This window comes from Vipera ursinii (assembly GCF_947247035.1).
Source record: "Vipera ursinii genome assembly, chromosome: 1".
Lineage (NCBI taxonomy): Eukaryota > Metazoa > Chordata > Lepidosauria > Squamata > Viperidae > Vipera > Vipera ursinii.
In genome coordinates, this window is record NC_139512.1 from 97,208,668 (window position 1) to 97,236,228 (window position 27,561).

General features: G+C 42.3%; 1 protein-coding gene across 2 annotated transcripts in view; it reads left to right on the forward strand.

Moving 5' to 3' along the window:
- The window catches only part of DKK3 (dickkopf WNT signaling pathway inhibitor 3), a 106,154-nt gene that overhangs the window by 44,765 nt on the left and 33,828 nt on the right, over window positions 1-27,561 (forward strand). The window contains exons 1-2 of one of the 2 annotated variants that reach the window (XM_083355866.1): window positions 15,448-15,660; window positions 19,320-19,556. In XM_083355866.1, coding sequence (XP_083211992.1) covers window positions 19,344-19,556 — 213 coding nt within the window. In that variant the 5' untranslated portion in view covers window positions 15,448-15,660; window positions 19,320-19,343. Of the gene's footprint in view, window positions 1-15,447; window positions 15,661-19,319; window positions 19,557-27,561 lie in introns of those variants that run through there. The other variant, XM_083355865.1, reaches the window with a different exon arrangement.

Consider the following 27,561-nt stretch of genomic DNA (forward strand, 5'->3'; position numbering starts at 1 on the left):
AACGTGGCACCTGTCCACTGCATAGGACCCTCTCTGTTTCATATCCACAGCTTAACATTCTAGGAGGCAATTAGAAACTACACCTCCACTAACAAATTTCTCCCACTTTCATATAACCTCGGATACAGAAGTCCATAAAGAAGTTTTACCTCTTTATGTAACAGGGTTTTCTGTCCAATTAAAGGTATAGTGACCATATTTTCTTGGATTTTTTTTTAAATCCCCTCCCCAAAAGGGACAAATCTGAACTAAGTGCAGGAAAAAACACGTCATTGTTTATAACTTTGCTTTACAAAGGAAAATTCAAGAGCGAAACCAAGAAAAACTGTACAAAACATATAATCTACTAAAAATACATGGAATCAAACAGTATACGTAAGTGTATTTAAAAAAGACAATTCGTTTTCTCTATTTTTCACATGTGAATGTGAAAGACTGCAAGGTAGTCCTCGGCTTATGACCGTAATGGAGCCCAGAATTTTTGTTGCTAAGTGAGAAATTTGTTAAGTGAGATTTGTCCCACTTGATGACTTTTCTTGCCAGATTTGTTAAGCGAATCACTGCAGTTGTTCAATTAGTAACATGGTTGTTAATCTGGATTCTCCTTTGATTTTGCTTGTCAGATGGTCACAAAAGATGGTCACGTGACCCTTGGACACTGCTACCATCATAAATATGAACCAGCTGTCAAGCATCCAAATGTAAATCACGTGATCCTGGGGATGCCGCAACCATCATAAGGGTGAAAATGGTCATAAGGTTTTTTTTCAGTACCATTGTATCTTTCAATGGTCACTAAATGAAGTATTATAAGTCGAGGACCACCTGTATTAAGTGGTCCCACTTAAATGAACATAATAAAGGAGAAAATGATTTTTAAAAAAATAAAAATAAAACAAAACTAAAGGACATCTTTTTGAGATAAAGGATTGTCCTTTATAATAAAAGATGTATGGTCACCGGATTTATAAGACAAAACAAAGCTAAGTTCCAAGAACTTTGCATTTTTTCTTAAAGGTCTCTGTACCTGTGGATTTATACAAATGCCTAAAAAGTGAACAGATTTCTTTGTAGAAACAGGACATTAAATTTCTTCATAAGCATTTAATTTTAATCGAATAAATTAGACAAGATGTTTAAGGTTTGCAAATTATTAAACTATATAATAAGCTCACAACTTATAATTTGGTATAAAATTATGTTATTTCCTGCAGTAAGATGATTTAAGCTCATGATCCTGATACAAGAATACTTACCGTACATCTTTATGCTAGCAAGATCCATTTTAGAGTGTCAATATATATGTCTTGTGCTGTAAACAATAGTGATGCAATTATATGGCATGTGAACAGAATTCATATGTTCAAATGCATTGTTTTCCTAAATGAGCTTGCGATGTTTTTCTGTAGACAGATATCTGAAAAGTTGCTTTCCAATTAAACTGTATAATCATTATTTTCTGCTGCTGTTACATATTTATGCAGATCCATGACTGAAATAAAAAAATGATTTTATTTGACATTCTACGGATGTAAACTCATTAGCTACTCCATTTTGACATTTTGCAAATGGCACAAAGAGTAGTAAGGAAAAGAAATTAGATGGACATAGGGGAAAAGAATTAATTAGTTTACACCTCTCTGTATCTCTTTGTATCCTTGCAAACTATCCTTGTTTCTACTTATGTCTACCTTGTCTTCTGTTCTGTAAATTTCTCGCCTCTCACCTTGGTGAGAAGGGCTGAGTTGGTACTGCTGTAGATTCAGTTGGGTTTTTTTTTGTAATTGCTAATCACAACCCAAGTGATAAGATTAAAATTAGTTGCCATTAAAGTATTTTGATTATTTTGACAATCTTGGGGACTGAGTTGGAAGGATCTAGAAATAAGAAAAGGCAATAAATACTGCCAGAGCTTGACAGCTCAAAGATTAGCAAGCAACTAAAATTAGATTACACAGTGTGGCTTTCCTAACAATTTCTCACCTCATCCAACTATAATTCCCTTTCAGTCTACTCAGTCTTCTGTAAGGCATTTGTTCTGTAATTCAATTTTCATTCATTGTCTTTATATAACCAAACCACCTCAGTGTGCTCAATCACTTATGCATTCAGTTCACATTCATTCATGTAATGTGGGCCCTATCTCTTGTTGTTTTCCTTCACTGAAGTATTCAGTGCATTTGTTTGTTTACCCGACATACCCAACTCTCATTTACAAATAATAAAGACAGAAGCACACTTATATACACAACTCCTTTTAATTTCATATAATTCAATCATTCATCCATCATATGGGTAAACAGGAAGTGGTGATTAAATGGCATCAAAACCTTGTACATAGAATCCACCAGATGGCACTGTGTTGTAGTTTTAATACTTTCTGGGTGCTTTTCCTTTTTTTTTTTTTTTTTTTAAAAAGACTGCTTTTATGAATTGAATACCAAGAAAAAAAATACTGTAACTGTTGTGTAGTGAGTTCTTTGGAGGCAGGAAGCAAGACGAGAGGGTTCAAACAGGAACATTTCTTTATTGAGGCAAATAGGAACAGAACTGAATCAGAGGCTTCTGCACAGCTACTTATACGGTTGGCCACTAGGCGGTGGCCAAATCATCCAATGATCTTCTTGGAGACTGCATGTCTGGCAAGTCAGCAACTGTTACACAGACACCTTACTTAAGCAACCTTAAGCAGCATTCAAAAGACACGTGAAAGCAGTTAAAGTAAAATCCCAATACATTACACCCCTCCCCCCTAGAATGTACACACATTATTAAAATTATTTGAGTATAAAGTCTTGCAAATATGGTGGTGGTCTGCGTGACCTTGCAGACTGCCTGGGGGATCCAGGCAACTTTCGGTCTACCAGTTTGCCTGCTGGGTTGGGTAGACCAGGACTCATGAGTTCACGAGAGTCAGATTGACTCGAGTCCCTTTGGCTGGCCTTTCCAGGTTGGCCCAGACGAAAGTCCAATGAAGAAGCAGAGTTAGCACAGCGGCTGTCTTGTTCGGGTTGACTTTCCCCATCAGGGGACTCATGCTGCACTGCCAGGCTTTGCACATCTACAACCACCTCCCCGTTGTACTGACTGGTTGAGTCCTCAGAGCATGTGAACTGCCCTGCTTGGCTGCCGGTTTCTGGCTCTCTCTGCGGACCTGCGATAAGGTGCTTGCTTAGTGGCCTTTCTGCAAAACGCTTCCGCAGCTGAACAATATGGTGGCAAACAACTTGCCCCCCCCCCCCAGCCAGAGCCACCTAGTAGGAAAGTGGTCTCAAAATTTTGACAATTTTACCCGGCACCCACTAGTTCCCATGCCCATAATTTTGGGCCCATACCCCATCACCCACTTGCAACCCCCTTGGAGCTTTTGGGCAAGAGGTGTCTGCTGCCATCCAGTCAGGGTACAACCTGTCCAGTTTCGTGATGAGCCTTCTTCCCCAGCAAAGCTCTGCTGGGCTCTTGCCTGTTGATGTACAAGGCGTAGTATGCTGACAAAGGAAGAAATCAGCCAGCCTATGGTGCCAATCTCCAGTCACTATGCGCTTGAGTGACTCCTTTGTTGTGCGTGCCATGCGTTCGGCTTGCCCGTTAGTCGAGGGGTGAAAGGGAGCCAATGTTGCAAGCCTTATGAGGTTAGTCCTCAAGAAGGCTTGAAACTCTGCAACTGTGAACTGGGACTCATTGTCTGAGACGATGATATCTGGTAGGCCATGTGTGGCAAAAAGCTTTCTAAGCACCTGGATGGTCCTATCAGTAGTCATAGTTGCAATAGGAATTACTTCCAACCATTTAGAGTGGCTGTCGACCACTATCAAAAATAGCTGTCCCTGAAAGGGCCCAGTAAGGTCAATATGAATCCTTGACCACAGTGTACGAGTTTCCTCCCATCTGTGGACAGGAGCAGGTGGCATTTCTGGCCGGGACTGTTGACACGTGTAATACCCGTGTACTTGGGCCTCGATAGCCTTGTCTAACGGTGGCCACCATAGGTAGCTTTATGCCAATGCCTTCATCTGGACTATGCCCGGATGTCACTCATGCAGAGACTGAAGTACACGGTGCCTCAATGAACTGGGGACAATAACCCTGCTCCCCCATAATATGCAGCCATGTCTACCTGTGAAGTAGCTCTGGAACTCAGGTCCAGGGCTATTTTCAAGCCACCCAGTGTGAATCCATGCCAAAACTCTACTTAAAACCTTGTCTGCAGCAGTTTCTGCAGCCACATCTCCAGCATGGAGGGGAAACTCAGGCAAATCCTGAATTGACAAAATGCAAGCTGCTGGAGCCGGATCTAGCTCCACCTGTGGCAATGGCAACCTGCTAAGGCTGTCTGCATGGCCCATGTCTTTGCCGGGTTTGTGAACCACCCTGGAGCTGTAGGCTGACATGAAAATGGACCATCTTAACATCGTAGGAGACAAAATCTGAGGTGTCTGTCTATCTGTAGTAAATAGCCACAACAGTGGCTTGTGGTCAGTGAAGACCGTGAATTCCCTGCCATACAAATAATCATGGAATTTCTTCACCCCAGCCACAATGGCCAAGGCCTCTTTGTCAATTTGAGTGAAATTGCACTCAACTGAGGACAATGTCCTTGAATAATAGATGATTGGGACTTGGGGCCCATCACTTTCCAAATGGCTTAAAACAGCCCTATTTATGGTGCACTTGTAATCAGCGCAAATTCTGACTTCCCCGTTGGCCTTAAGTGGCGTGACAATTGGGGTTTCCCATTCACCCCCATCTATGGGCTGTAGTACCCCCTGGCTGACTAACGTATCCAGCTCTGCATCAATTTTATGTTTAAGCGCAAATGGCACTCTACGGGGTTTGATCCCCATGCGCATTATGGCAGGATCAAGTTTAAAGGCTATCGGAGGGCACTTGTACTCCCAGGTTTGTGTCAAAAATGTCCGTGAACTCCTCGCATACTGACACCAAGTTTGCCCCTTGTGTCCGGTGGATTCTGGTGACTTGGATGCCCAGAGCATCAAACCAATCAAACCCAATTAAGCTCGTTCTCTGGCTCTCCACCATAATCACATCCAGGGCCCCCGAAAACCCCTTGAACCTGACGGCCAAGATGGTCTCACCTTTGATGGCAACTCAGGAGTTTTGGAAGTCAGTCAGGATGATGTTGGATGGCCTAAGCTTGACGCACCTCTTGCTACGGTTGCAGATGAACCAGAAAGTCTCCAGAGAAATGATGGACACCGCTAAACCCGTGTCCAATTCCATCCTGCAAGGGATGCCTTGCAGCTTGATTTGAAGCCGAAGTTTGGGCTTAAGGGGACGGCGACTCCTGTGCGGCAAATGCTCCGACGGCTGGAGCAAAACCCTACACTATGCTGCCCCGGGGCCCCGGTACCTCTCCTGATCAGAATGTCCAATTGGCGGTCCTTCTGGCGACCTCTGCAGACTGATGCGATGTGGCCTATCTTCCCACAGGCCTGACACATGGCTGTCCGGAACCTGCAGTCCGCTCGTTGGTGGCGGCCACCACAGCCCGAACACTGAGGGAAAGGAACTGCCTTGTAAGGAATCTTCAGTTCCTTGTTGTGGTGCCATTGGATCTTGTTAACTTCATGGTCGAAGTCGACGTCTTCTGGAAGTTCAGCGTCCTCATGGTGGACGGCTTCCTTGTGCTGAGTGCTTTTGATGGGCCGCATGGCCTTTACGGCTCCAGCGGCGGCTTCGTCTGCCATGATTTCTTTTAAGGCTTCCTGGAGCGAGAGACTCTTTTGCAAAGAGTTTCTGTTGCAGCTCTCTGCTCCGTAATCCACAGATGAGTCGGTCTTGAAGCCTTTCTTCCAAGTCCAAAAATTGGAACAGGCGGGAAGCTTGTCTCAACACCACGATGAATTCCACTGCTGTCTCTCCGGGTTGTTGAACTCATTGTTCAAAGGCGTGCCTCCATGCTATCACTGACAACTTGGGCTGGAAATGGTCACCAAGCCATTTCTTCAGGTCCACGTAAGTAACGGACTCCAGCTGCGCTGGTGCAACCAAGTTCTTCACAATATCGAAGGTTGCAGGCCTGCAGACACAGAGGAGTGTTGCGGCCTTCAGGCCATCTTTGGTGACTTGGTTGGTGCAGAGGTAGTTTTCGACTCTCGAGATTTAGGATGCCCATCTCTGTGGGTGACTAACATCAAACTCCTCAAGCCTTCCGACTTTCGCCATCTTCGGGAAGTCTTCGCGGCTTGGGCCTCTCGTTGCCTCGTCCTGCTTCTTCTATAGGCCCTGGGACTAGTCCGCAGGGCGGGGTGGTTGCTAGCATGGCTTGCTAGGCTGACCATGGGGGGGGGAACGCATTCCCTGCCAGGCGCTTTGCTGGCCTCACCCCCTAGTGACTTTCAGCTCTTCTGAAGAAGCAGCATCCCACCTTTGTCACCAGTGTTGCGTAGTGAGGTCTTTGGAGGCAGGAAGCAAGATGAGAGGGTTCAAACAGGAATATTTCTTTATTGAGGCAAACAGGAACAGAACTGAATCAGAGGCTTCTGCACAGCTACTTATACGGTTGGCCACTAGGCGGCGGCCAATAGGTTTAAAGGAGCCCATTCCCACCCCAAATAATCCTATGATCTTCTTGGAGACTGCATGTCTGGCAAGTCAGCGACTGTCACACAGACACCCTAATTGAGCAACCTTAAGCACCATTCATGTAGCATTTGAATAAGTCTTCTTTCTTTTTTTTTCTATTTTGGTTTTTCTATATATATATAATATTACTAAGGTTTGTTTTATCCTATATAAGCTAGAGAGTGATGGATTTTAGAGTTTATGGTTGTTAGTATATGGTTGTTTATGATTTTTTTTTATATATACCTTGTATTTAGCTCTGGGAAGTCGGGGGGGAGGGGGGGAGGGGGGAGAGGGAGGGGGGAGGGAGAAGGGAGGGGGAGGGGGGATTTCTAAAGAAAAAATTGTATGTTAAAACTTTTCAATAAAATAAAAAAAAAGAACTGAATCAGAGGCTTCTGCACAGCTACTTATACGGTTGGCCACTAGGCGGCGGCCAATAGGTTTAAAGGAGCCCATTCCCACCCCAAATAATCCTATGATCTTCTTGGAGACTGCATGTCTGGCAAGTCAGCGACTGTCACATAGACACCCTAATTGAGCAACCTTAAGCACCATTCAAAAGACACGTGAAAGCAGTTAAAGTAAAATCCCAATACATTACAGTAACAATACAGAAAGTTATAAAGAAAAGAGGAAGAAAAGGGAAAAAAAGAAAGAAACCAAAAGAGAGGACAGCTAGTTTGGTGTAATGGTTAAAGGTACCATGCTAGAAAATGGGAAATTCTGAGTTCTAGTTTGCCATGAATTATTGTCCTATTTCAATATTATCATACATAGTTCATTTACATCGATAATGATTCATTTATATATAGCTAATAGCATTCTTCTACAAACCAAGAGCAAGTCTTTGTACTGTGAATAGGGTATTGAGAATCTGCTTCCTTTGTCCATTATTATCTCAATAATGCATTCCTGAGGGGGGGGAAGCATGCATGTCTGTATATTCTGTATGTTGTTCTAAATCAGACATGTCAAACTCGCAACGTCATGTGACGTCGTGCAACATATCAGAGCTTTTTCTCCATTGCTGGCAATGGGGTGGGCGCGGTTTCCTGGTGACACGTCCGGCCCACAGGTCGGCAGTTTGACACCCCTGTTCTAAATGCATTAAACCACCAAGGGGATATCATACTTCCTTGTAATACATCCTGATCAGCTAACCATTTGCTAAGTATTGCATTTATTTTGTTTATCAAAATTATATAGCTACCCATCTCATTGATGTAATTTTTGGCAGCACGCAACAAAAACAGAATAAAACACATTTTAAAATAACCTATAAAATGATTATATTGGCTTTACTTCCATCATAATCATCTTACTGCACTTATAAATTAATTTTTTCATAAGCATGCAGGACATTCTATAATTCAAGCCTATTCATTTTGATAGGCATCCAGTAAACTTTCTCGCATTCATCCATTGCTAAGATCTCCTGAAGATCTAAGATCTTCACAATCCCTGACTGGCATGAAGCCACACCATACTTTCCATCCTTTACTCATTGTTACTACACATACTCTTCAGATCAGAATTCTTCCAAACTCTTTTCAGGCATTTTTAACAAGCTAGTCCTCATGCCATTTTTGCACTCACTCTTGCTATTTTGTACACTGTTAGAGGATCAATAATCTTATTCTTCCAATTGTCAGACACAACTGTAACCTTAAAAAGCTGCATGGGTCTTCCATAAACATTCATAATTTAATGCTTCTACAGTTATATCAGTTATACCTACAGTCTTAAAATATTTTCAGTAAAATGCTATTATTTTGTGGTTTTAATTCAGGTCACCCAGAACTGTAGGAACAGATGAAGTCCTTGGGCTACCCCACTATGTGATCAAGTGGGAGGTGCATTTCCAGTTATACATGAGAGATCTACATTCCTTTTGCATTCATGAAAACTCTAAAGAATTAAAGTATGACCAGACAGTTTTTAAAATGGAATTACTAATCACAGGACACACTATGTCATTGTCTTAATGTAATTCAGAAGGACTGTTCCTATTAGGGTATTGTGGAGCAGCCATTCTGGATTATCATACTATTTATTAATATCCTTTCTGCTTCACTATTTTTAACTTCAAAGATAAGAAATGAAGTGCTTGGCTCCCTCTGTTTTCACTGGCTTTACAACGAGAGAGATGTTACCAATGACACTTTCATCAGTGAAACTTTTGCTAATCCAGAGATCAGGCATCAAGCATGACACTGCCTGATCATTACTTCCTGTTTACTTGAATGTGGCAGGTTTTGGAAAAATTTTTTTTCTCATTTTAATTCCATTTATATCCCGCCCTTCTCCGAAGACTCAGGGCAGCTTACAAGCTTAGCAGTAGCCTTCATTCTATGTATATGCCTGCTTATTAGGGCTTTCACACACATCCCCCAAGCGGCATTATTACAAAGTCAGCTTATTGCCCCCAACAATCTGGGTCCTCATTTTACCTACCTCGGAAGGATGGAAGGCTGAGTCTGAAGTCAGAACTTGTGCGTTGACTTTGTGGTAATTCTTCATTTATCTAGTGTCTCAGTCATTTTAATATTTTTATCTGATCATTTTTAAATATCCCCTTGATATTCTAAAACAGCAATGAACTCTTTAAATGAGTACAAAGATTCAGACTCACAGTACATGATTACAAAATACATGTAGAACAGAAAACCTTCCTCTCACTTCCCATATTGGTCACAGTTCAACAGAAGCTCAGAATGTTTTGGTTGTTCCAGGTTTTGACTGAAACAAAATTGGGCAGACCCCTGTGAGATTTGCTGGACAAATAGGGACGATTAGTGTGTTCCAACCCCTTTCCCACATCTACGGGGACACAGTCGTGCAGAGACTTAATGATGCTGGATGTGTTGAGAAATTGCCAGCACTTTGGTGGTTCGAGTCCAGATCCGCAGGACAGAGTGAGCTCCCATCTTTTTTCTAGCTCCTGCTCACCCAGCAATTTGAAAGCATTGTTTGCAAGTCGATAAGTTAAGTATGGCCATTTTGGCGGTGGGAAACTGCTGGCTGCACTCTGTGCAGGGAGTTGGAGCCAGTGCTGAATCTGCCTGGACACAATCGGCAGAGGAGCATGGAAGAAAGTCCCAGATGAGTTCCCTCTGAGAATGTTGCAGCCCAGCTGGTGTGAAGCTACTTCGCCCTCTTGTGGTGCACCGGTGCAACAAACAAGATTAATAATTTGGCTGCCAGGACTTCTACTGTGTGCATAACATTGTAGCTTCCTTGGTCTCATATGCCATTCGCTAAATAAATAAATCCCACAATCCCTTTGGCCTGCCTGCATGCCAACCCCATTTCCCAACACATTCTCTGCCTTCCCTTCTCTGCTCCATTCTGACACCCAAGTCCCAGTGCAGCATATCCCATGACTTGTTCCTCCTGGATCTACCGGCATCTTTTCTTCCCTCTCTCCCCTCAGTTGCCCAAGTCCAACTGCAGCATATTCCACCCTTTCTGAACCTTCCCAATTTCCTGCCTCTCTCTACCAATTAACCAGCCTGCGTACCTCCCCCTTTACCAGAGGTTCCCAGCATGGCATGTCCCATCAACTCACCTGCCTCCTGCTTTCTTGTGTTCATTTTTCCACTGATGCTGTACGACACTGCAACACAGTTGGCCTTTCCAATTCTCTCATGTTTGTTTTCTGTTGTGTCCACTCAGTTGCCACACTGATGGCTGTGCACACAATTGCCAAAGAATATTGATCACTCCTTGCTCTTTATCTTCTCCAAAAATGTTTCTGTCCAGAACCACAATGAAGTCCTGCATTTTTTTCATACTGTAGATCAAAACATCCAAACCATGCAATTTTTAGTTAGAGCACAGATTATTCTAACCTAGTTGCTTATACATGGAATGTATTTGCATTCATGCATTGCATTTATACAGTTGCCCATCCCAAAACAATGACTCTAGGGAGTAACGGAAGAGTACATAAAAAAACCCAGAATACAATATAAAATACAATACTGTATTGCTTTTGAAGCTTGTTATCTTTTCAAGAAAAACTAGAAGACATTTAAGGGTATGAACTGTAAACATACTACTCATACTCTTAAAAGGATAACAGCAATGCGCTCTACATAGGGCTGCCCCTGAAGAGTATCTGGAAGCTCCAGTTGGTGCAAAATGCAGCAGCCTGCATTGGTTTTGTGCAGACTTCGGTGTGCACGTTTATCACCCCTCCTGCAGGAACTGCATTGGTTGCCAATTGGCTTCCAGGTGGAATTCAAGGTGCTGGTTTTCACCTTTAAAATCTTTTATGGCTTGGGACCAGGTTATCTGAGGGACCGTCTCTTGCGGGTCACATCTACCCGGCCCACTAGAGTGGGGAGCCAATGAATGTTGCATGTCCTGTCCCCTAAGAAGACACATCTAGTGGGGCCCAGAAGAACGGCCTTCTCTGTGGTGGCTCCCTCCCTCTGGAACATCATCCCTCCAGAAATTAGACTGGCCCCCACTCTGATACTCTTTTGGAAGGCCCTGAAGACATGATTCTGCCAGCGGGCCTGAGGAGCCCAGAGTGGGATGGAGCCCATTAAATGGCTGGTATGAGTGTAAGTTGTTGTTGGTTTTGGGGGGGTTATTATATTATTTTTCTTATTATTTTTACTTCTTTTATATGGTGTTTTTGTATCCTTGTAAGCCACATGAGCTTAAATGGACTCCAGAAGATGGCAGAGGACCGGAAAGCCTGGAGGAACATTGTCCATAGGGTCGCGATGGGTCGGACACGACTTCGCAACTAACAACAACAACAACAAGCCACCTTGAGTCACCATGTGTGAGTAGGCAGCAGTATAAATTTTCTAAATAAATAAATGAATAAATAAATAAATTTTAGCTTTTGATACAGCAACAGGGGTACTTTATGCCAAAAATGTTTTAAGGAGCACTTCCACCACATATAACAATACACTTTTAGCTGACATGGAATTTCAGCACATATGTGTTGCTTATAGTAAGAAAGGAAGAATCTACTTATTCCTGAACCATGCCACTTGCTATGGCTCAGAATAGGACACAATGGTATATGCTAGAAATATTTGGGGGAAACTGCATTTTCAGTGGAATTAGCATGAAAATATGTGAGCATCAAAATATCACAGCAGCACTGTGGTACTAGAGATTATGTATATCAAGAAAGAAATACAGAGTTACATGGGTAGCAAATGTTTTCAGTATAATTTTATATATTTTTGTAGAAGTACAGGTAAAAGTAGAACAAAAAGGGGTTGACCAAATTATAAATACAATTCAACCGGTTCAACAAAAGCTAGTAAAAAAAATAAACCACATTAATATAAGCTAGTTACTAAAATAGTTTAAAAAATAAAAGAAAAAATAAGAGTGTAATATATAAAGTATAATAATATATAAACACTCTATATTGTTAGAATACAATTTTTTTAATATTTTTTTCTTTGTGTTAGAAGTACCTTCAAATTATAAACAGTTAACATCCAACACTGAACAAATAAGATACATTAAAAAACACCACTTTTTGGTCTAATAAGTTAATGCAAGATAATACAGATCAACTTTTAAGCAACAAATGAAATCTAGAGCATACAGAATTCTATTATTCAATCTTTCTTTTTTATCAAATTTCCTTTAGAAGGTTCCTTTAGAATGTTTAATTCTTCTGAGTGCATAGTAATTTTCCGCAATTCATCCACAATATATCTGAGATACCTGAGAGATGAATTCCATATTTGGAGATATAATTTAATCAATATTAAAAACTTCCTACCAAGAACATATAGGCAGTCCTTGGTTACCAACCACTTGTTCAGCAATTGTTCAGTTATGACAGCTAATGGTCCTTGACATTGCAGCTGTCAGTGCCCCCATGATCACAATTCAGGTGTTTGGCACCAGCATGCAATTATGAGTCACAGCATCCTGCAGTCATGTGATCGTCAAGAAGTCAGTAGGGAAGCCGGCAGGAAATTGCAAGTTGAGATCATGTTTGCCCTTAAAAATTCACAATGATTTGTTTAATGACTGCGGTTATTGTTATAACTTGTGCAGGATCATATGATTTTTCACTTTATAACTGCTTTGCAGTTATAAAACAATTGCCAATCCAAATTATGGTCAGTAAGTGAGAACTATCTGTAATTCACCACAGCATTAATGCCCAAGCAATAAGGAACTAAGGAAGTAGGGATGCATGATTACGTTGTGCTTCTCTATCTGGTTCCCCTCACTACCCAGAGTAAGAACCAGATACGATGATGGCCTGCAGCAATTAGTATCCTCATCCAGTTTCTTCCTGTTCATCCAAGTCACTTACTGCAGCTGTGCATATCTGCATCTATGCCCCCTCTTACCTTTCATCCCTTATCATAAAAAATAAGTAGTACACTTCAATACATTTTTCTAGTTCAGGTAAAGCAGAGGTCCCCAACCTTTTGGGCACCAGGACTGGTTCTGTGGAGAGGTTTTTCCGCGGACCGGATGGGGTGTGGTTGTGTGTGCTGCCTGCATTCCGCGGATGAGGCTTTGCTTGTTTGTGCAGACCAGTTGTTGGCATGCCACGGGTACTGGTCCATGGACCGGGGGTTGTGGACCCCTGAGATAAAGGATATATTTCCCGGAAAAGAGCAGCCGGCCTCAAGGTGAATTTTGAACAACAGACATTCCTAATAGTAAAAATCAGTGTATTACAATTGGAATTTTGTCTATAAAATTTTTGGATCCATAAAATTATTGATTCTATATTTTGAATGGTTCAAACTTGGCTATCATCAAATTTCTTCCATATCTAAAAAAAATCATCATGAAAAGAGTCACAATTTCCTATGACCATATTCCAGCTGCCAGGTTTCCATGGTTTGGCAGCCAGATAATTATTCCAAGAGAAGTTTAATATTTCTTCTCAGTATGTACATGTGGCTCACAATTCTGAATTTAGGCTTAGCTGAGAGGAAAAAAAGTGGAACAAAAATCTCCTTCAGGAATTTCAGCTGATTTTGCAACTGTCTAGAGCAGGGGTATCAAACTGCAGGCTGGTTGCATCATGCAGAGGCCACACCTACACCAGCTCCGGCAATGTGAAAAAAGTCACGATAAGTCACTTGATGCCGTGAGTTTGACATCTGTGGGCTAGAGTGATTAAAAATGTGGAAATTAATTCTTCTGGGTCACTTGGAAGATACAGATTACAGAAAGATTGGTGCAAAATGTTCATTGTCTACGCATTAATGCTCAGCATAAAGAAAATGAACAAGATGAGTTTGAGCTCTTAAATACAACAATCTTATTTAATAGATAAAACAAAGACCTGGTAGGAAAACTCCCATGACTGGACTACAACAATGAAAAATGCAATTTTTTTCAAAACACACAGAACCAATTTTTTTCATTTCAGTTTCCGTTTCCAAGTTAATAAAGTCCGTTTCCAATTTAATAACTGAGCTCCATAAATGTTGTTTGCTATTCTCTTGACATGTTGTGCAAACAGAAGAAGGGTGGCAATTTTCTCAAAGACAAAGCCATTAGGTAGGGTGTGAGTTTATGGGTGTGTGCCTACATACACAATGCAAACTATTGCAAATTTATATTAGTCCCTTATTCATAGCTTTCCTCAACCTGGTGTCCTTTAAATGAGTTGGACCACAATTCTTGGCATCGCCTGTAGGTTGCTCAAGCCTTGTGTTTTCAATAGATCTATCATCTATCTATCTATCTATCTATCTATCTATCTATCTATCTATCTATCTATCATCTATCACCTATCTATCATCTATCAATCTATCTATCTATCTATCTATCTATCATCTATCTATCTATCATCTATCTGTCTGTCTATCTATCTATCATCTATCTATCCTCTATATATCAGTCTATCTATCTATCATCTATCTATCTACCATCTATCTATCTATCTGTCTGTCTGTCTATCTATCTATCTGTCTGTCTATCTATCTATCTATCATCTATCTATCTATCTATCTATCTATCTATCTATCTATCTATCTATCTATCTATCCTGAATTAGGTTAGTACTTAACAAGAGATTTCCTGCCCTGAGCCTCCTTTAGGAGCGTTTTTATTCAAAAAAGTTAAAAATAAGAAATGTCCTTAAATCATGGTTAGTCTGGCAGTCACAATAGCCTGTGGCAAAGGAAAAAAAAATACTAATAAATGTATTCTGCCATAAGCTTCAGCGTGCCTCGGCTTACAAAGAACACTCTGCCTTTAAGTGTAGAACTGATGAAATGTTACTTTAAGTCTACATCCCTTTGGAAAAAAGCAAGGACCACGCTTGTTCCAGAGTCGGATCACTTTCCAGCTCCTCTTCGAGAAAGCGGCATTTTTAACCGAACTTGTTCAAAAGTAAGCCTCATTAAAATCGACGTTTCCCCCCCCCCGTACAAAAAAACAAACCCCGATCCCTCTCCCGCCCTTCCCGTCTTTCTAATCTAAGCGCTCCCGTTTTTATACCACGCAAAAGAAACGTGGTTTATGGCAAAGGGGGGGTGGTGGTGGTGGTGGTGGTGGAACAACCTCGCAAGCCCGTCCAAGTCCTGGCAACTCATCGCTTTCCTCGCGTCGCCATCCTTCTCGGGATGCAGCCCCGCAAAGACAACACCTTCCGCTCCCAGGGAGCTAATTAAAGTGGCGGGCGGGGGAGGGGGCTGCGTAGGGACGGGCTGCTCATTGGCTCTTTCCTTCACCAGCAGTTTTCCCCCCCTAATCCCGTCCACCTCCTGGGGCTTGGCGCGTAGGTCTCTTTGCCCGGGCAGCCAATAGCCGTGAACGCGCGCGGGAGTTGCTGGAGCCGCCGCCGCTGCTTTTTTTTCCCCCAGGCTTGGCGCGAGCTTCCCCAAAGGCTTTTTCCTCGTCCTCTCCCGAGGGCGGGTGGCCCAGCCAGTCGGCGAAGAGGAGGAGGAGGTGCGGAGGTGCCAACGCATCCCTCGCTCAGGCGCACCAGGGAGAGCGGCTGCAGAGACCCGGCGAGGCAGGCCTAGGAGGAGCTGAGCGCGCTTTTTCCAGAGCCAGGAGCTGGGCGGAGGGCAAAAAAAGACCGGTTTCTTCTAAGGCTGGCGGGTAGGCACGCAGGGCTGTGGGAAACCGGGCTAGGGTTGGGCGATGGGGCAAAAAAAAAAAAAAGCTCTTTATTTACTCATCGGTCCTACGTCTAAGCTCTCGCCCTGTGCGCTCGGCGAAGGCGTCCCCTGTCGGGTCGGCGGCGAGTCCCGAGAGGAGTGGGAGGACCGGGGGTCAAGGAGCTTTTGGTCTCCACTCTGCTTAGGGCCGGGATTTGGGGGAGGCTTCTTCGAGGCTCAACCTGAGCCTGTCTGGGTTAGCCTGCATCCTTCTCGCCGCCTCGGTAATCTGTTCTTGGCGCGGCTGAGGCTGCTCAAGACGGGTCCGCGCTGGGAGCCTTCGGGCCGCTGTGTGTGTGTGTTTGTGTGTGTGTGTGTGTGTGTCTCGATGGAAGGTGCCTTTTTGCAAGAGCGGCTGGCCCGTTCATTTTCTGCCCGCTTAGGAAATGGGTTGTAACGGTGAAAGAGGCTGTGGCTGCAACCTCAGGGCAACTGGGTCAAAGAGCCGCTTCCTGGACTTGGACTCTTTTCTCCTTAAACTTTTTCAAGGCTACTCTTTTTTTTTAAAATGATTTTAGTGGTATAGTTAGTAGTTAAGTGCTGACTCTAGTCTAGAATTTTAGTCCCGTCTGCAAGCATGAAAGCCAGGTGATGATTCTGGTCAGTCAGTGTCTCTCGCCCCAATCCACCTCGCAGGGTTGTTATTATGGGGAAATTAGGAGGTGGGAGTAACTCACCTTGAGTTGCTAATAAAGAGTAATGAATAAACTCTTTACCATCTAAAGAGTTGAATGAATAAATAAATTCACTCCAGTAAGAATTCTTGGGCTTAATATCTGGGGGAGGAACAGATTGAGGCCCCAAACTGCCCCAGAAGCTTTTCCTGGTCTGTAATACAGTGTATGTAACTATGTGGATGAATTACGCATATGCGGTGCACAGTAAACTAGTAATGCATCCTGAAAATGTTCTTCATGCAAAACGGGAGGGGGGTCACTTTGAATTAATGTGTACCCCTGCTGACTGCTTGGGCAAGTCTCTGTAACTTGACAGCATTTTTCCAGAAATGATTTTCCATTGCCTCCTTCATAGGGCTAAGAGACATTGACTGGCTCAAAGTTAGGTCAGGTGTTGGGAGAGAGACTGAGACTGGCTGAGGGGGGGGGGGGAGAAGTCAAATGGGGAAATAGTCTGGAATTCCTATGTGAATGCAGTTGAATCTTATCTAGTCTTACCCAACTATCAGTCTGAGAAGATTCCTGGGTATAGGCATCATCAATAAACCAGCTATTTGAATTCTTCATCTGTGCATCTGGTTGTTCACACCTGGTGCCTTAATCACTATGCCTAATTGACTTTCTCTTCATACATATGAGGATAAATGACTGATTATCTATCTATCTATCTATCTATCTATCTATCATCTATCTATCTATCTATCTATCTATCTATCTATCTATCTATCTATCTATCTATCTTTATGAGAAAACTCTAAAGGGAAGGTAAAAAAGACAGCAGCCATCTCAGAAGATTGCTTATTTGGACTTCCATCCCCAAAACTGTGCCCTGGAAAATATCATAAATGCTTTCTATTTACTTTTAAATAATATTGAGCACATTATTCTTTATACTGCTTATAAGTCCCTTTGGGAGAATATAAGATATGAATAATTATAAAAATGAATAAATAAATTATCCATCTGTATCAGGTACTGTTGAAATTCCCCTAAATTGCTTGTGGTACTTGAATCTGTTCACCATATATTTTGGATTAAAAACTTTAGTACTGATATTCGGGACAAATTAAATCCTTCACTAGTGGGTCAGAATTCAAGTATGAATTAAATTTGTCATGTATATGGGGAATGGTTGTATGGCTAGAGTTGTCCATAGAAAGACAATGGTTCTTGAGCTAGAAATGTGACTAACATGGATTCAAAAACAGATACATCTGGAATATTTTCTATTTGCCCTGATTGCAGAGATCACTGGAGTTCTTTGTAGCCAATTCTACATACTGTTACTTCCGTGGAGATGGAAATTGGAGAATATCCATATATAGAAAATGTACAGTACATAAGAAATTAGCTTTTAGGATAGGGCAGTATCTCTGCCCTTTTGTTTTCATTTAGCAATTAAAATGCTAAACAAAATGTCAGCAGGCAGCAAAACTGTAGAGCAGACATGTCAAACACAAGGCCCGGGGGCCAGATCCGGCCCACGAAGTGGTTTCATGCGGCCCGCGAAGCCATCCTGGAAACAGTGAGGGAACGGCCCCCACTGCCTTGGCCCTGGCCCAGAGACCCTCCTTCTGCCAGAGACCCACAGATCTGTCCCACTCCTGCCCAGGCCCCCATAGGCACCCTTGATGCGAACGTTGTAGAGCTGGCCACGCCCACCCAGTAGGCCATATGCACTCTAACCACGCCCACCCAGTAGGCCACGCCCACCCTGGCCATGCCCACCCTGCCCCTTGAGGGCAACCGCAATGCTGATGCGGCCCTCAATGAAATTGAGTTTGACACCCCTGCTGTAGAGGAATACTTCTAAGCATTTATAATTTAAAAAAAGAACATTTGGTACATTTTAAATACTTAAATACTGTTCAATTGTCCTCTATATTTGTGGATCAGTGTGATAAATCAACCATGCAGTCTGAAGCCGCAGGAGCTACTCATTTCCTCAAAAGAAATAAGAATTCGTTCTTATGTAGCCAAATTGGCACCATTCACTCAAAGTTGGCTAGGCTTTATCTTAAGAAGGTACTTCATAATGTAAAGATGATGTAGTTTTCCTTAACAAGGGACTTACCATCATTTCCACCTCAAAATCTATCTGGCCTTGTATGTGCTAGTATAGGCTGAAACCTCTTCTAGTTAATGGAACTCAGAAGCTTGGGGAATCTAACAAGCTGGTTTGCTGTTAGAAGAGAGGTTGTGTACAGAAAGTTGTATACTAGCAATTAAAGTGGGGACTGGCAACTCAGTTGTTAAGCAAAGCAGTTGCCAGGTGAAACTGCAGATGTGTTTATGATCTTACTTTTAGTGTTCCTTTGCTTGCAGACCTGCAAAGCAAGGACTGGTCATAAAGTTACTTTTTTCATTACTGTTGAAACTCTGAGCAGTCATTAAATGAGCCAGTCAGTAAACAAGGACTACCTGTAGATATTGCTTCGTGCAACAACTTTAAAACTCTACTATCCATGCAAAAGGATGGTATTATAGGCTTGGGAAAACACCAGGGTTTGCAGAAATCACCAAAAGAATCAAGGAAGGCAAGAAACCTATAGGGCAATTATCCTCTGAAAGAATTTAATGTTGAGTGGCAAACTTCTGCGATAGATATTATATGTATCCAGGTGTGAGAAAAGAGAGATGGGAAAGAGAAAAGATATTTGAGTACTTTGTCACAGCTGGAATTCTGGAAAAAAAATCAGTGTTGCAGCATTTTTGAAGGTTACTCTTAATGTAATGAGCAGAAGATCCAGCTTTTGAAGAAAAAACTCGATTCATATTCATAGAACTTGAATGTGTCATTTCTTGGCTTTCAGTACTGATCATCTAATATGTGTAATTAGGATCTGGAAGTTCTTTTAAGACGTGTTCTCACTGGGGAAAAAAAGATTGAGGTTTTTGTTCTGTTTTGTTTCTTTGCCTATAGAGACTTATTTCAACAGCTCTGAGGATGTTTCTGCGTGGCTCGACAAGGCTGCTGTTCTTGCCGGCTCTTCTTGGCCTGGTCTTTTCAGCTCCTGCTTCCGACACTAAAAAAAGGGAGCAACCCCAGGAGATAGTTCTAAGCTTTCCAAAGGATGAAACTAGCCTGAATGAAATGCTCCAGGAAGTTGAGGAATTGATGGAAGACACTCAGTATAAGCTGACCAATGCAGTCAAAGAGGTAAGACTTTGCCCCAAGAGTTGGGGAAAGAATTTAATGTTTAAAACTGATCGAGAACTTTACTACACTATGCTTTTTAAGGGGTTTAGGGGTTTAGATTAACAACAATAAAATTAAAATATAACATACCAGTGCTCCTGAAATGATTACCATTTTAACTGAATACCTGAAGCAAAGGTATGTGTATGTGTAGTGAGAATAATGTAATAAAATGGTGGAAAATCTACCTGCTCAGCCTAGTATGGTTGCATAGATTAATTTGAGTGACTTGTCTAGACCAGAGGCCGCCAACCTTTTGGTCACCAGGGACCGGTTCCATCGAGAGAGGTTTTTCCGTGGACCGGAGGGGGGCATGGTTTTGTGTGCTGCCTGCATCCCATGGATGGGGCTTTGCTTGTTTGGGTGGACCAGTTTCTGGCATGCCGTGGCCTAGTACCTGTCCACGGACTGGGGGTTGGGGACCTCTGGCCTAGACAATGAGCAAGACAGAGTGTGAAATGTTAGGGGAGTGAACTCCAGACTGCCCCTGACCTTCGTTCATTTCGCCGGGACCTAAAAACCTGGCTCTTTGAGCTATCTGGTCTGGACTGAGGGGTTTAATGTTTTTAAATTGTGATTTTATTTTTTTGCGGCTAGACTTAATTTAATTTTATTTTAATTTTATATTGTATTGTTTTTAAATTTTGCCTTGTAAACCGCCCTGAGTCCTTTGGGAGTAGGGCGGTATATAAACCGAATAAATAAATAAATAAATAAATAAATGTTTTATTTAAGTACCACCATTATCACCATTATTTTTATTCCACTAATACCGGTATTTATAAAGTTTTAGACCTCCAAGAGTTATTTCATACTTTAGGGCATGCTTTATAGTTGCTGTGTATTTCTGAAGGACTGAAATGTAACAGCATTTTCTAATCTGATCGTTGTCAAGCGAATTAATAAATGTCAAAGGCAAAGAGGAGAGAATGAGGCAGAATACAGAATATCTGTAACTCTAAAATACACACCAAAAGAATTTATTCACATTTCTGTAGAAATTTAATTGCAAATCTCTTACAAAGAAGAAATTAATTTTTGATCCTCATTTATACCTAATCTTGTTTTCTTATCTATGCTTTTGTTTTATATAAAAAGAAAAAAAATTAATGCAGAGTTTTCGAGCATTTTACGTGTTGAAAAATGGAGAGATTTAATTTGGCACATTTTCCTGTTGCTGATCTTCTAATGTTAAATCAGTAACTGTGGAAGAAAGTCCATCTGCTTCATTAAATATTACTGGCAGGTTTGTTGCTTTACAGACTAATTAAATATACATATATATAATTTTGGAAATGTCTTTGTGTTTTCCCCCCTTTACTGATATAGGAGATATTTATTGTCTAATAATCTTGTATCTCATATTCCCCCCCCCCCACAATACCCTTCCACAAATATTCTGAATGTGCCATTTTGGAAAGAAATGATATTATTTCTTGCCAACCTACGATTTATGCATGGACCGGACTGGAAGCATAAATTCTGGTTTACAAAACACAGTGGTTTGTTCATACAATCCACATCTAAATAAACTAAACTGACATAGCATAATGTGCACATCAAGCTAATGAGTTCCAATCCCATTTGATTTGATTTGGAGCCTTATCCTTTTCACACTAGTCAAGCTCCGAAAAATAAGCTGCATACCAAACACTCTTCGAAGAAGTAAATCCTGTTAAATAGACACTTTATAAAATAGTTACATTTCTAGTTGTTGCCTAAGTATGTCTTTTTAAATGCTTTTTTTTTACTTCTGAATGCTTGTTGTTAGTTGCAAAGTTCTGTCCGACCCATCGCAACCCCATGGACAACGTTCCTCCAGGCCTTCCTGTCCTCTACCGTCTTCTGGAGTCCATTTAGGCTCATGCGTACTGCTTCAGTGACTCCATCCAGCCACCTCATTCTCTGTCTTCCCCTTCTTCTCTTGCCCTCAATCTTTCCCAGCATTAGGCTCTTCTCCAGTGAGTCCTTCCTTCTCATTAGGTGGCCAAATTATTCATCTTCATGGGGCAGCAAGGGGGAAGGGCGGGGGGGGGGGGCTTAGCTCATTGTGTCCTTAAGCTGCTCCTGTCAGGTGCTCATGCCAACCTCTCTTGGGTAGCCAAGAAAATTCTATCTGGGCTGAGATGCTTGGGCAACAGCTTGCAAGGTATTCAGTCCAAATGGCAGGGTACCACATTGTCCCACTCTTCTACCCCTTGGAATTAATTATTGGAGCGTAGCTGCTAAGAAAATAATAGTTGAGGCATAAGTTGAAACAACAGCTTGGAAGAGACCTAGGTCTGGCTTCAGAATGGTTTAGATGCTACTGTTTTATAAAATTCATAGCAGCCTACGTGACCCATGGAATTCAGTTAAACTTTTTTTTAGTAATTTTTGTATTAGTTCAACAACCTGCTAACCAATTGTTCTTATGCAATAACGTTTTATGTAATTGGTCCAAATAATTAAGTCATTTTCTTGAATCTCAAAAACATGGCACAACTGCAGCATGATAGAAGGTTTTCTGGATTTTCTTATTTATTTGAAACGTCTGTATGCCACTTCTCATTTAAAAACAAACCAAGCTCTCCCCCACCCCCCTTTGATGTGGTTTTGGATAAATTCCAACAATTCAAATATGTTAAAAATAACTGCAAATATATACTAAAACATTATATTAAACACATAAAAGCAAAGTAGTGAAAATAATAAAATAATAATTATGCAGAGTAAAAACATCAGTAAGGAAGTAAGGTTGTAATGCTGGGAAAGAGATGAGGAGCTCAACCAGCAGCAAGGTGGCTGAACTCAGTTACAGGGGCAATGAATGCACCATTGAGAAACTTGAAAGAACAGATTAGGGATAGATCTTCATGGATCTATCTATATGGTTTCTAGATGTCAAAAGTAAAAACAAAACATTGAGGAAGTTAAAATGTCACACAGCACTAAAACGTTATTCAAAAGCCTGAAAAAATAAATGTTTCTTTGCCTGACACTGAAAAGAGAGAGTTTCTAGGGCATAACCTGCTTGGAATGGTATTCCTTAAAGCTGGGGTCCCCAATCCCCTGTCCGTGGACTGGTACCAGGCCGCAGAATGCCAGCAACCGGGCCGCACAAATAAGCAAAGCCCCATCCGCGGGATGCAGGCAGCACACAAAACCACGCCCCCTCTGGTCTGTGGGAAAATGTCTCTCCACAGAACCGGTCCCTGGTGCCCACAAGGTTGGGGACCTCTGCCTTAAAGTAAGGCTTTATAGGTAAAACCAGCAGCTTGCCTTGGGATTGAAACCAGACTGGGAGGCAGTGAAGATCACATAGAAATTGCCTGGCACATTCATACTGATTCCAGACAGTATTGTAGCCTAAATAGAATAGCCATGGATATTAAGATGCCAATGTTCCAATATCTAATGGGATGCCACAGAGAAGAAGGGGCCAACCTATTTTGAAGGCAGAACAAGAAGAAATAGATGGAAACTAATCGAGGTGAGCACCAACCTAGAACTAAGGAGAAATTTCCTGACAGAACAATCAATCAGTGGAACAACCTGCCTCCAGAAGTTGTGGTTTCTCCAATACTGGAGGTTTTTAAGAAGAGATTGGACAACCATTTGTCTGAAATGGTATATGGTCTCCTGCTTGAGCAGGGAGTTGGACTAGAAGACCTCCAAGGTCCCTTCCAACTGTGTTATTCTATTATTTGTTTCTTTAGAAATCAGCTAGAGGGGTTGTTGCTGAATATCTCTCTTGGACATATCATCTCCTACTAATTTGTGCACTATTTATGATCCTTGGGTAGGAAACTCATTCTCTTCTGTTTTTGAGTGTCATGATCTATGCTTCCCTGGTTCGTTTGTTCATTCTTCATTGTGAATTATGTATCTGCCAGTCAGCTTGACTGTTTATGTCTGGGCTTCTGAAAAGAAGTATTTGTTCTGATGATCCTGAATCTCAAAGCAAATTTGTATCTATTATCCATTTTCTTTTTCCCTGCCCTCCCCTTGGCCACGCTCTGGGGGAAAATACTTTCATGGCTCATGTTTTTAGGGAATGGAGACAAGACAAAACAAGATTCTGTGGTGTAAAATCAAAGGTTTTTTTTTAAAGAATAATTTGCTCATGGATTTATTCCTCTCGCTCTCTCCCGACACACTCATTTATTCTGATCAAAAAAGCTGTTAAAGTCTGTCTTCAGTATCCTTGATATTCTTGGTGTAGCCCAGCTTTTATTTACATAGCTGAAAGTGATTCAGCTGTTTTGAATTTGCTTTCCTGACAGGCTGAAAAGAATGTACTTGTGGTTTCCTTTGTTCTGAGATCTAGTACTTTGTACTTTCACAGTTAACTCTTCTCCCTAATATTCTGTATATATAACTTTATGTTGTGCTTGAACCTGCAGTTTGTCTCCGGGCCTAGAGTCAAGGCTTAGATTTGGTGGACAGTGAGTGCTGTTGATTAAGAGCAGAGTGTCCTCTCACTTGCAGATGGAAACAGTGGCTGAGGCGGGCATCTGGGATGAAGCAAAAACAGCTTCCTATCAGAAGACGTGTCTGGGCACGGGTGGTGCCGGTGCTTCAACATTAGAGATTAAGCATAGCCTGTTTATAAAACAATCTCGTGTTTTTCTGGGATACAGCCAGCCTTGGTGTGATTCTGCTTCTGATTTCTGTCACTGGCACATTGTGCTTCTTGGACAAATGTCACTGGAATCAATGTACTTTCTTTATATTGACGTGTTGAGAATTTTTAATTGCTGTAGAGAGCTAGAATTGCATTGATGTACTTCTCCCACCTTCCTTTCTATCTTATGATAAGCAGCAACAGCAAGAATAAAACCTTTCATGTCGGATAGACTTATAATAAAGGGGATCTCTGTACTAATACAGGTGTTCTCACTAAACTATAAATTAGAACATAATGGTTTGATTTAATGGGTCCTTGGTGCTCTCTGATCTTTCTTGTTTTCTTGCAAAGGTTTCATTACCCTAACTAGGTAATATTATCAATGCTTGTCACTAGCACTGATGATGTTACCCTTCATTTCAATCCTGAGCTACAAATATTCAATATTCAACTATAATGAGCCCTGGTGGAGCAGTGGGCTAATGCCTCCTTAAGTAACACCAGCTGCCTGCAATTAGTGCAGGTTCGAGTCCCACCAGGCTCAAGGTTGACTCAGCCTTCCATCCTTCCGAGGTAGGTAAAATGAGGACCCAGATTGTTGGGGGCAATAAGCTGACTTTGTAATAATGCCGCTTGGGGGGAGGGGGGCGAAAGCCCTAATAAGCAGGCATATACATAGAATGAAGGCTATTGCTAAGCACATTGATTTGTGCTTTAGATTGTAAGCCGCCCTGAGTCTTCGGAGAAGGGCGGGATATAAAGGGATTAAACAAAATATTCTCCTTCATTGGTTTGATTTAAACTTCTGGAAATTATACCTCTAATTAATTACGCTGGTCCTGATCATATAGTTTTGTGTCAGTGCATAATGTTACGTGTTGATTCTTATAGATCAAGTAGTAATTCAAGTATTAAAGCGGAACTGTGGGTGCTAGTCAAAGTTCTTATTTTGTTTGCCAACTGTAAAATGAAAGTGAAACCTGACTGCCTAAGAGCCTTAAAATGATTTGCCCATTGCCTGTCATAAGAATGTGCTGTGGGATAAGCCCAAAGCTGAAAATTAACGCTGCAGTTAGGGAAAGATGGGACAGTTCTCTTAAGAACAAAGTTTGACTGGTATTTGGCAGAATGATCTATGTTGCCAATAAGATCTGGCCTGGAGTGTGCCATTTGTATTCAGATTTGATCCTTCATTTTATGATAATTTTGTTTTTCCTTCCCAACAATTTTATTCCTCTGTGATTGGTTAAATTGTAAATCTTTAGCTGTGAGTACAGTGAGAATAAATAATTGTGGTAACTTGTTTATTTATTTGCAAAATTTCAAAATGATACCTGGCAGATCACAGTGAAAATTTTTTTTTAATCTCTTGAAAGGAAATATGAGCAAATAGGACAGGCCAGTTCTCCTTACAGGAGATGGTCTTGGACAGGGCTTTTCAACCTTTTCACCCATTGTACCACTTTTAGGATAAGGCAATGTCCGAGTACCACCAGTCGCCCAGCAAGGTGTCAAAAGCGTGACCAAAAAAAAAAGGGAAAAAATGATAAAAGTACAGGTAGTCCTCAACTTACAATTCTCTTAGTGACTGTTCAAAGTTACGACAGCACTGAAAAAAGTGAATTATGACCATTTTTCACACTTATGACTGTTGCAGCATCCCCAGAGTCAAATGATTTACATTCGGATGCTTGGCAATCGATTCATATTTATGACGGTCACATTGTTCCAGGGTCATGTGATCGCCTTTTGCAACCTTCTGACAAGCAAAGTTAGTGGGGAAACCAGATTCACTTAACAATCATGTTACTAATTTAATTTCTCTCTCTTCCTCTCTTTCTCTCCCTCTTTCTCCCCTCTCTCTTTCTCTCCCTCCCTCTTTCTCTCTTCTCTCTCCCTCTTTCTCTCTTTCTCTCTTTCCCTCTCTCTATTTCTCCCTCTTTCTCTCTCTCACTCTATTTCCCTCTTTCTTTCTCCTCTCTCCTTCTTTCTCTCTCCCTCTCTTTCTCTCCCTCTCTCTTTCCCTCTCTCTCTTTCTCCCTTTCTCTCCCTCTATTTCCCTTTCTTTCTCCTTCTCTCCCTATTTATCTCTCTCTATATATATTTCTTTTTCTCCTTCCCTATTTCTTTCTCCTCTCTCTTTCTCTCTCTTTCTCTCCCTCTCTTTTTCTCTCTCCCTCTTTCTCTTTCTCTCCCTCTCTCTATTTTTCTCTCTCCCTCCCTCCCTCTCTCCCATTGTCCCTTCCTTCTTTCCTTCCTTCCTTCCTTCCCTCCCTCCCATTGTCATTTCTTTCTTCCTTCCAAATCCATTTTTTACCAAGAAAACTGATGCCCACTTAACTCTTTATAAAGCACCGGAGGAAAGTTGGGGAAGATCTATCAATGATACTTGGAGGTTGCTAGCTCATTTAATAAACTTTATTCCAGCAACAGAAACACCTCGTATTTGCTCAGAGTCAATCCACACACGCCAACAATGCTGCTGTGGACTGTGGGGCAGGAAGGTTCCCTTCACATGGGAGGGATGGAAGACGCACCAAAGCACCCTTCGCCCCGCTTGTCTTCTGCAGACGTGGCTGGAGTCCTGGGTGGGGGGGAGATCCGGGGCTGAGGTGCACTCAGGGAAGCGCATGCTGGCAAATCACAACCAGCTGCTTTTGGGGGACGGAGGCACAAAGCCAGCCAGACAAGACTCGGAGCGGTTAACCGTCCCAGACTACAGCTGTGCTTTCATCTTTCCCAGAGCGGCCCCCACAGTGGAGCGCAGGGCAGGGCACCAGCATGCCCCACTGCCACAGAAGCGGTCTGCCAGAGCAGACCCGACTCCACCCCTGACAGGCCCTCGTCCCGGAGCCTCCCACTGCTGGAAACATGTGGCAACCGCATAGCAGCGCTTGTGAAAAGCGGGGCAGGTGGCGGTGGTTGCTCCTGGTGCCAACTAAGGGCAAGCAGGGCAAGGCCGCTCCTGCTCGAAAGCCAGGATTTGGCGGCCAGCGAGCCACTCGCGCGGGGCTCTCCCGGGGCTGGCGGGCCGAATGGGGACCAGCCTCTCCCTCTCTGCGCTAGATCAGCACCCGCGGAGGCGGCCCTGCAGCCTGGCTTTCTCTTGCAGAAAGCAAGCTGAAACCGAGCGAGGGAGATTGCCAGGAACGCGAATCAGTGCATGCTGAGAAACGCCGATCTCGCGCTGCTGCAATCTCCCTCGCATGGTTTCAGCTTGCCTTGCTGAAAGAGAAAGCAAGCTGAAACCGAGTGAGGGAGATTGTAGCAGCGCGAGATCAGCCGATTCGCGTTCCTGGCAATCTACCTCCCTCCGTTTTAGCTTGCTTTCTCTTGCAGCAAGGCAAGCTGAAACCG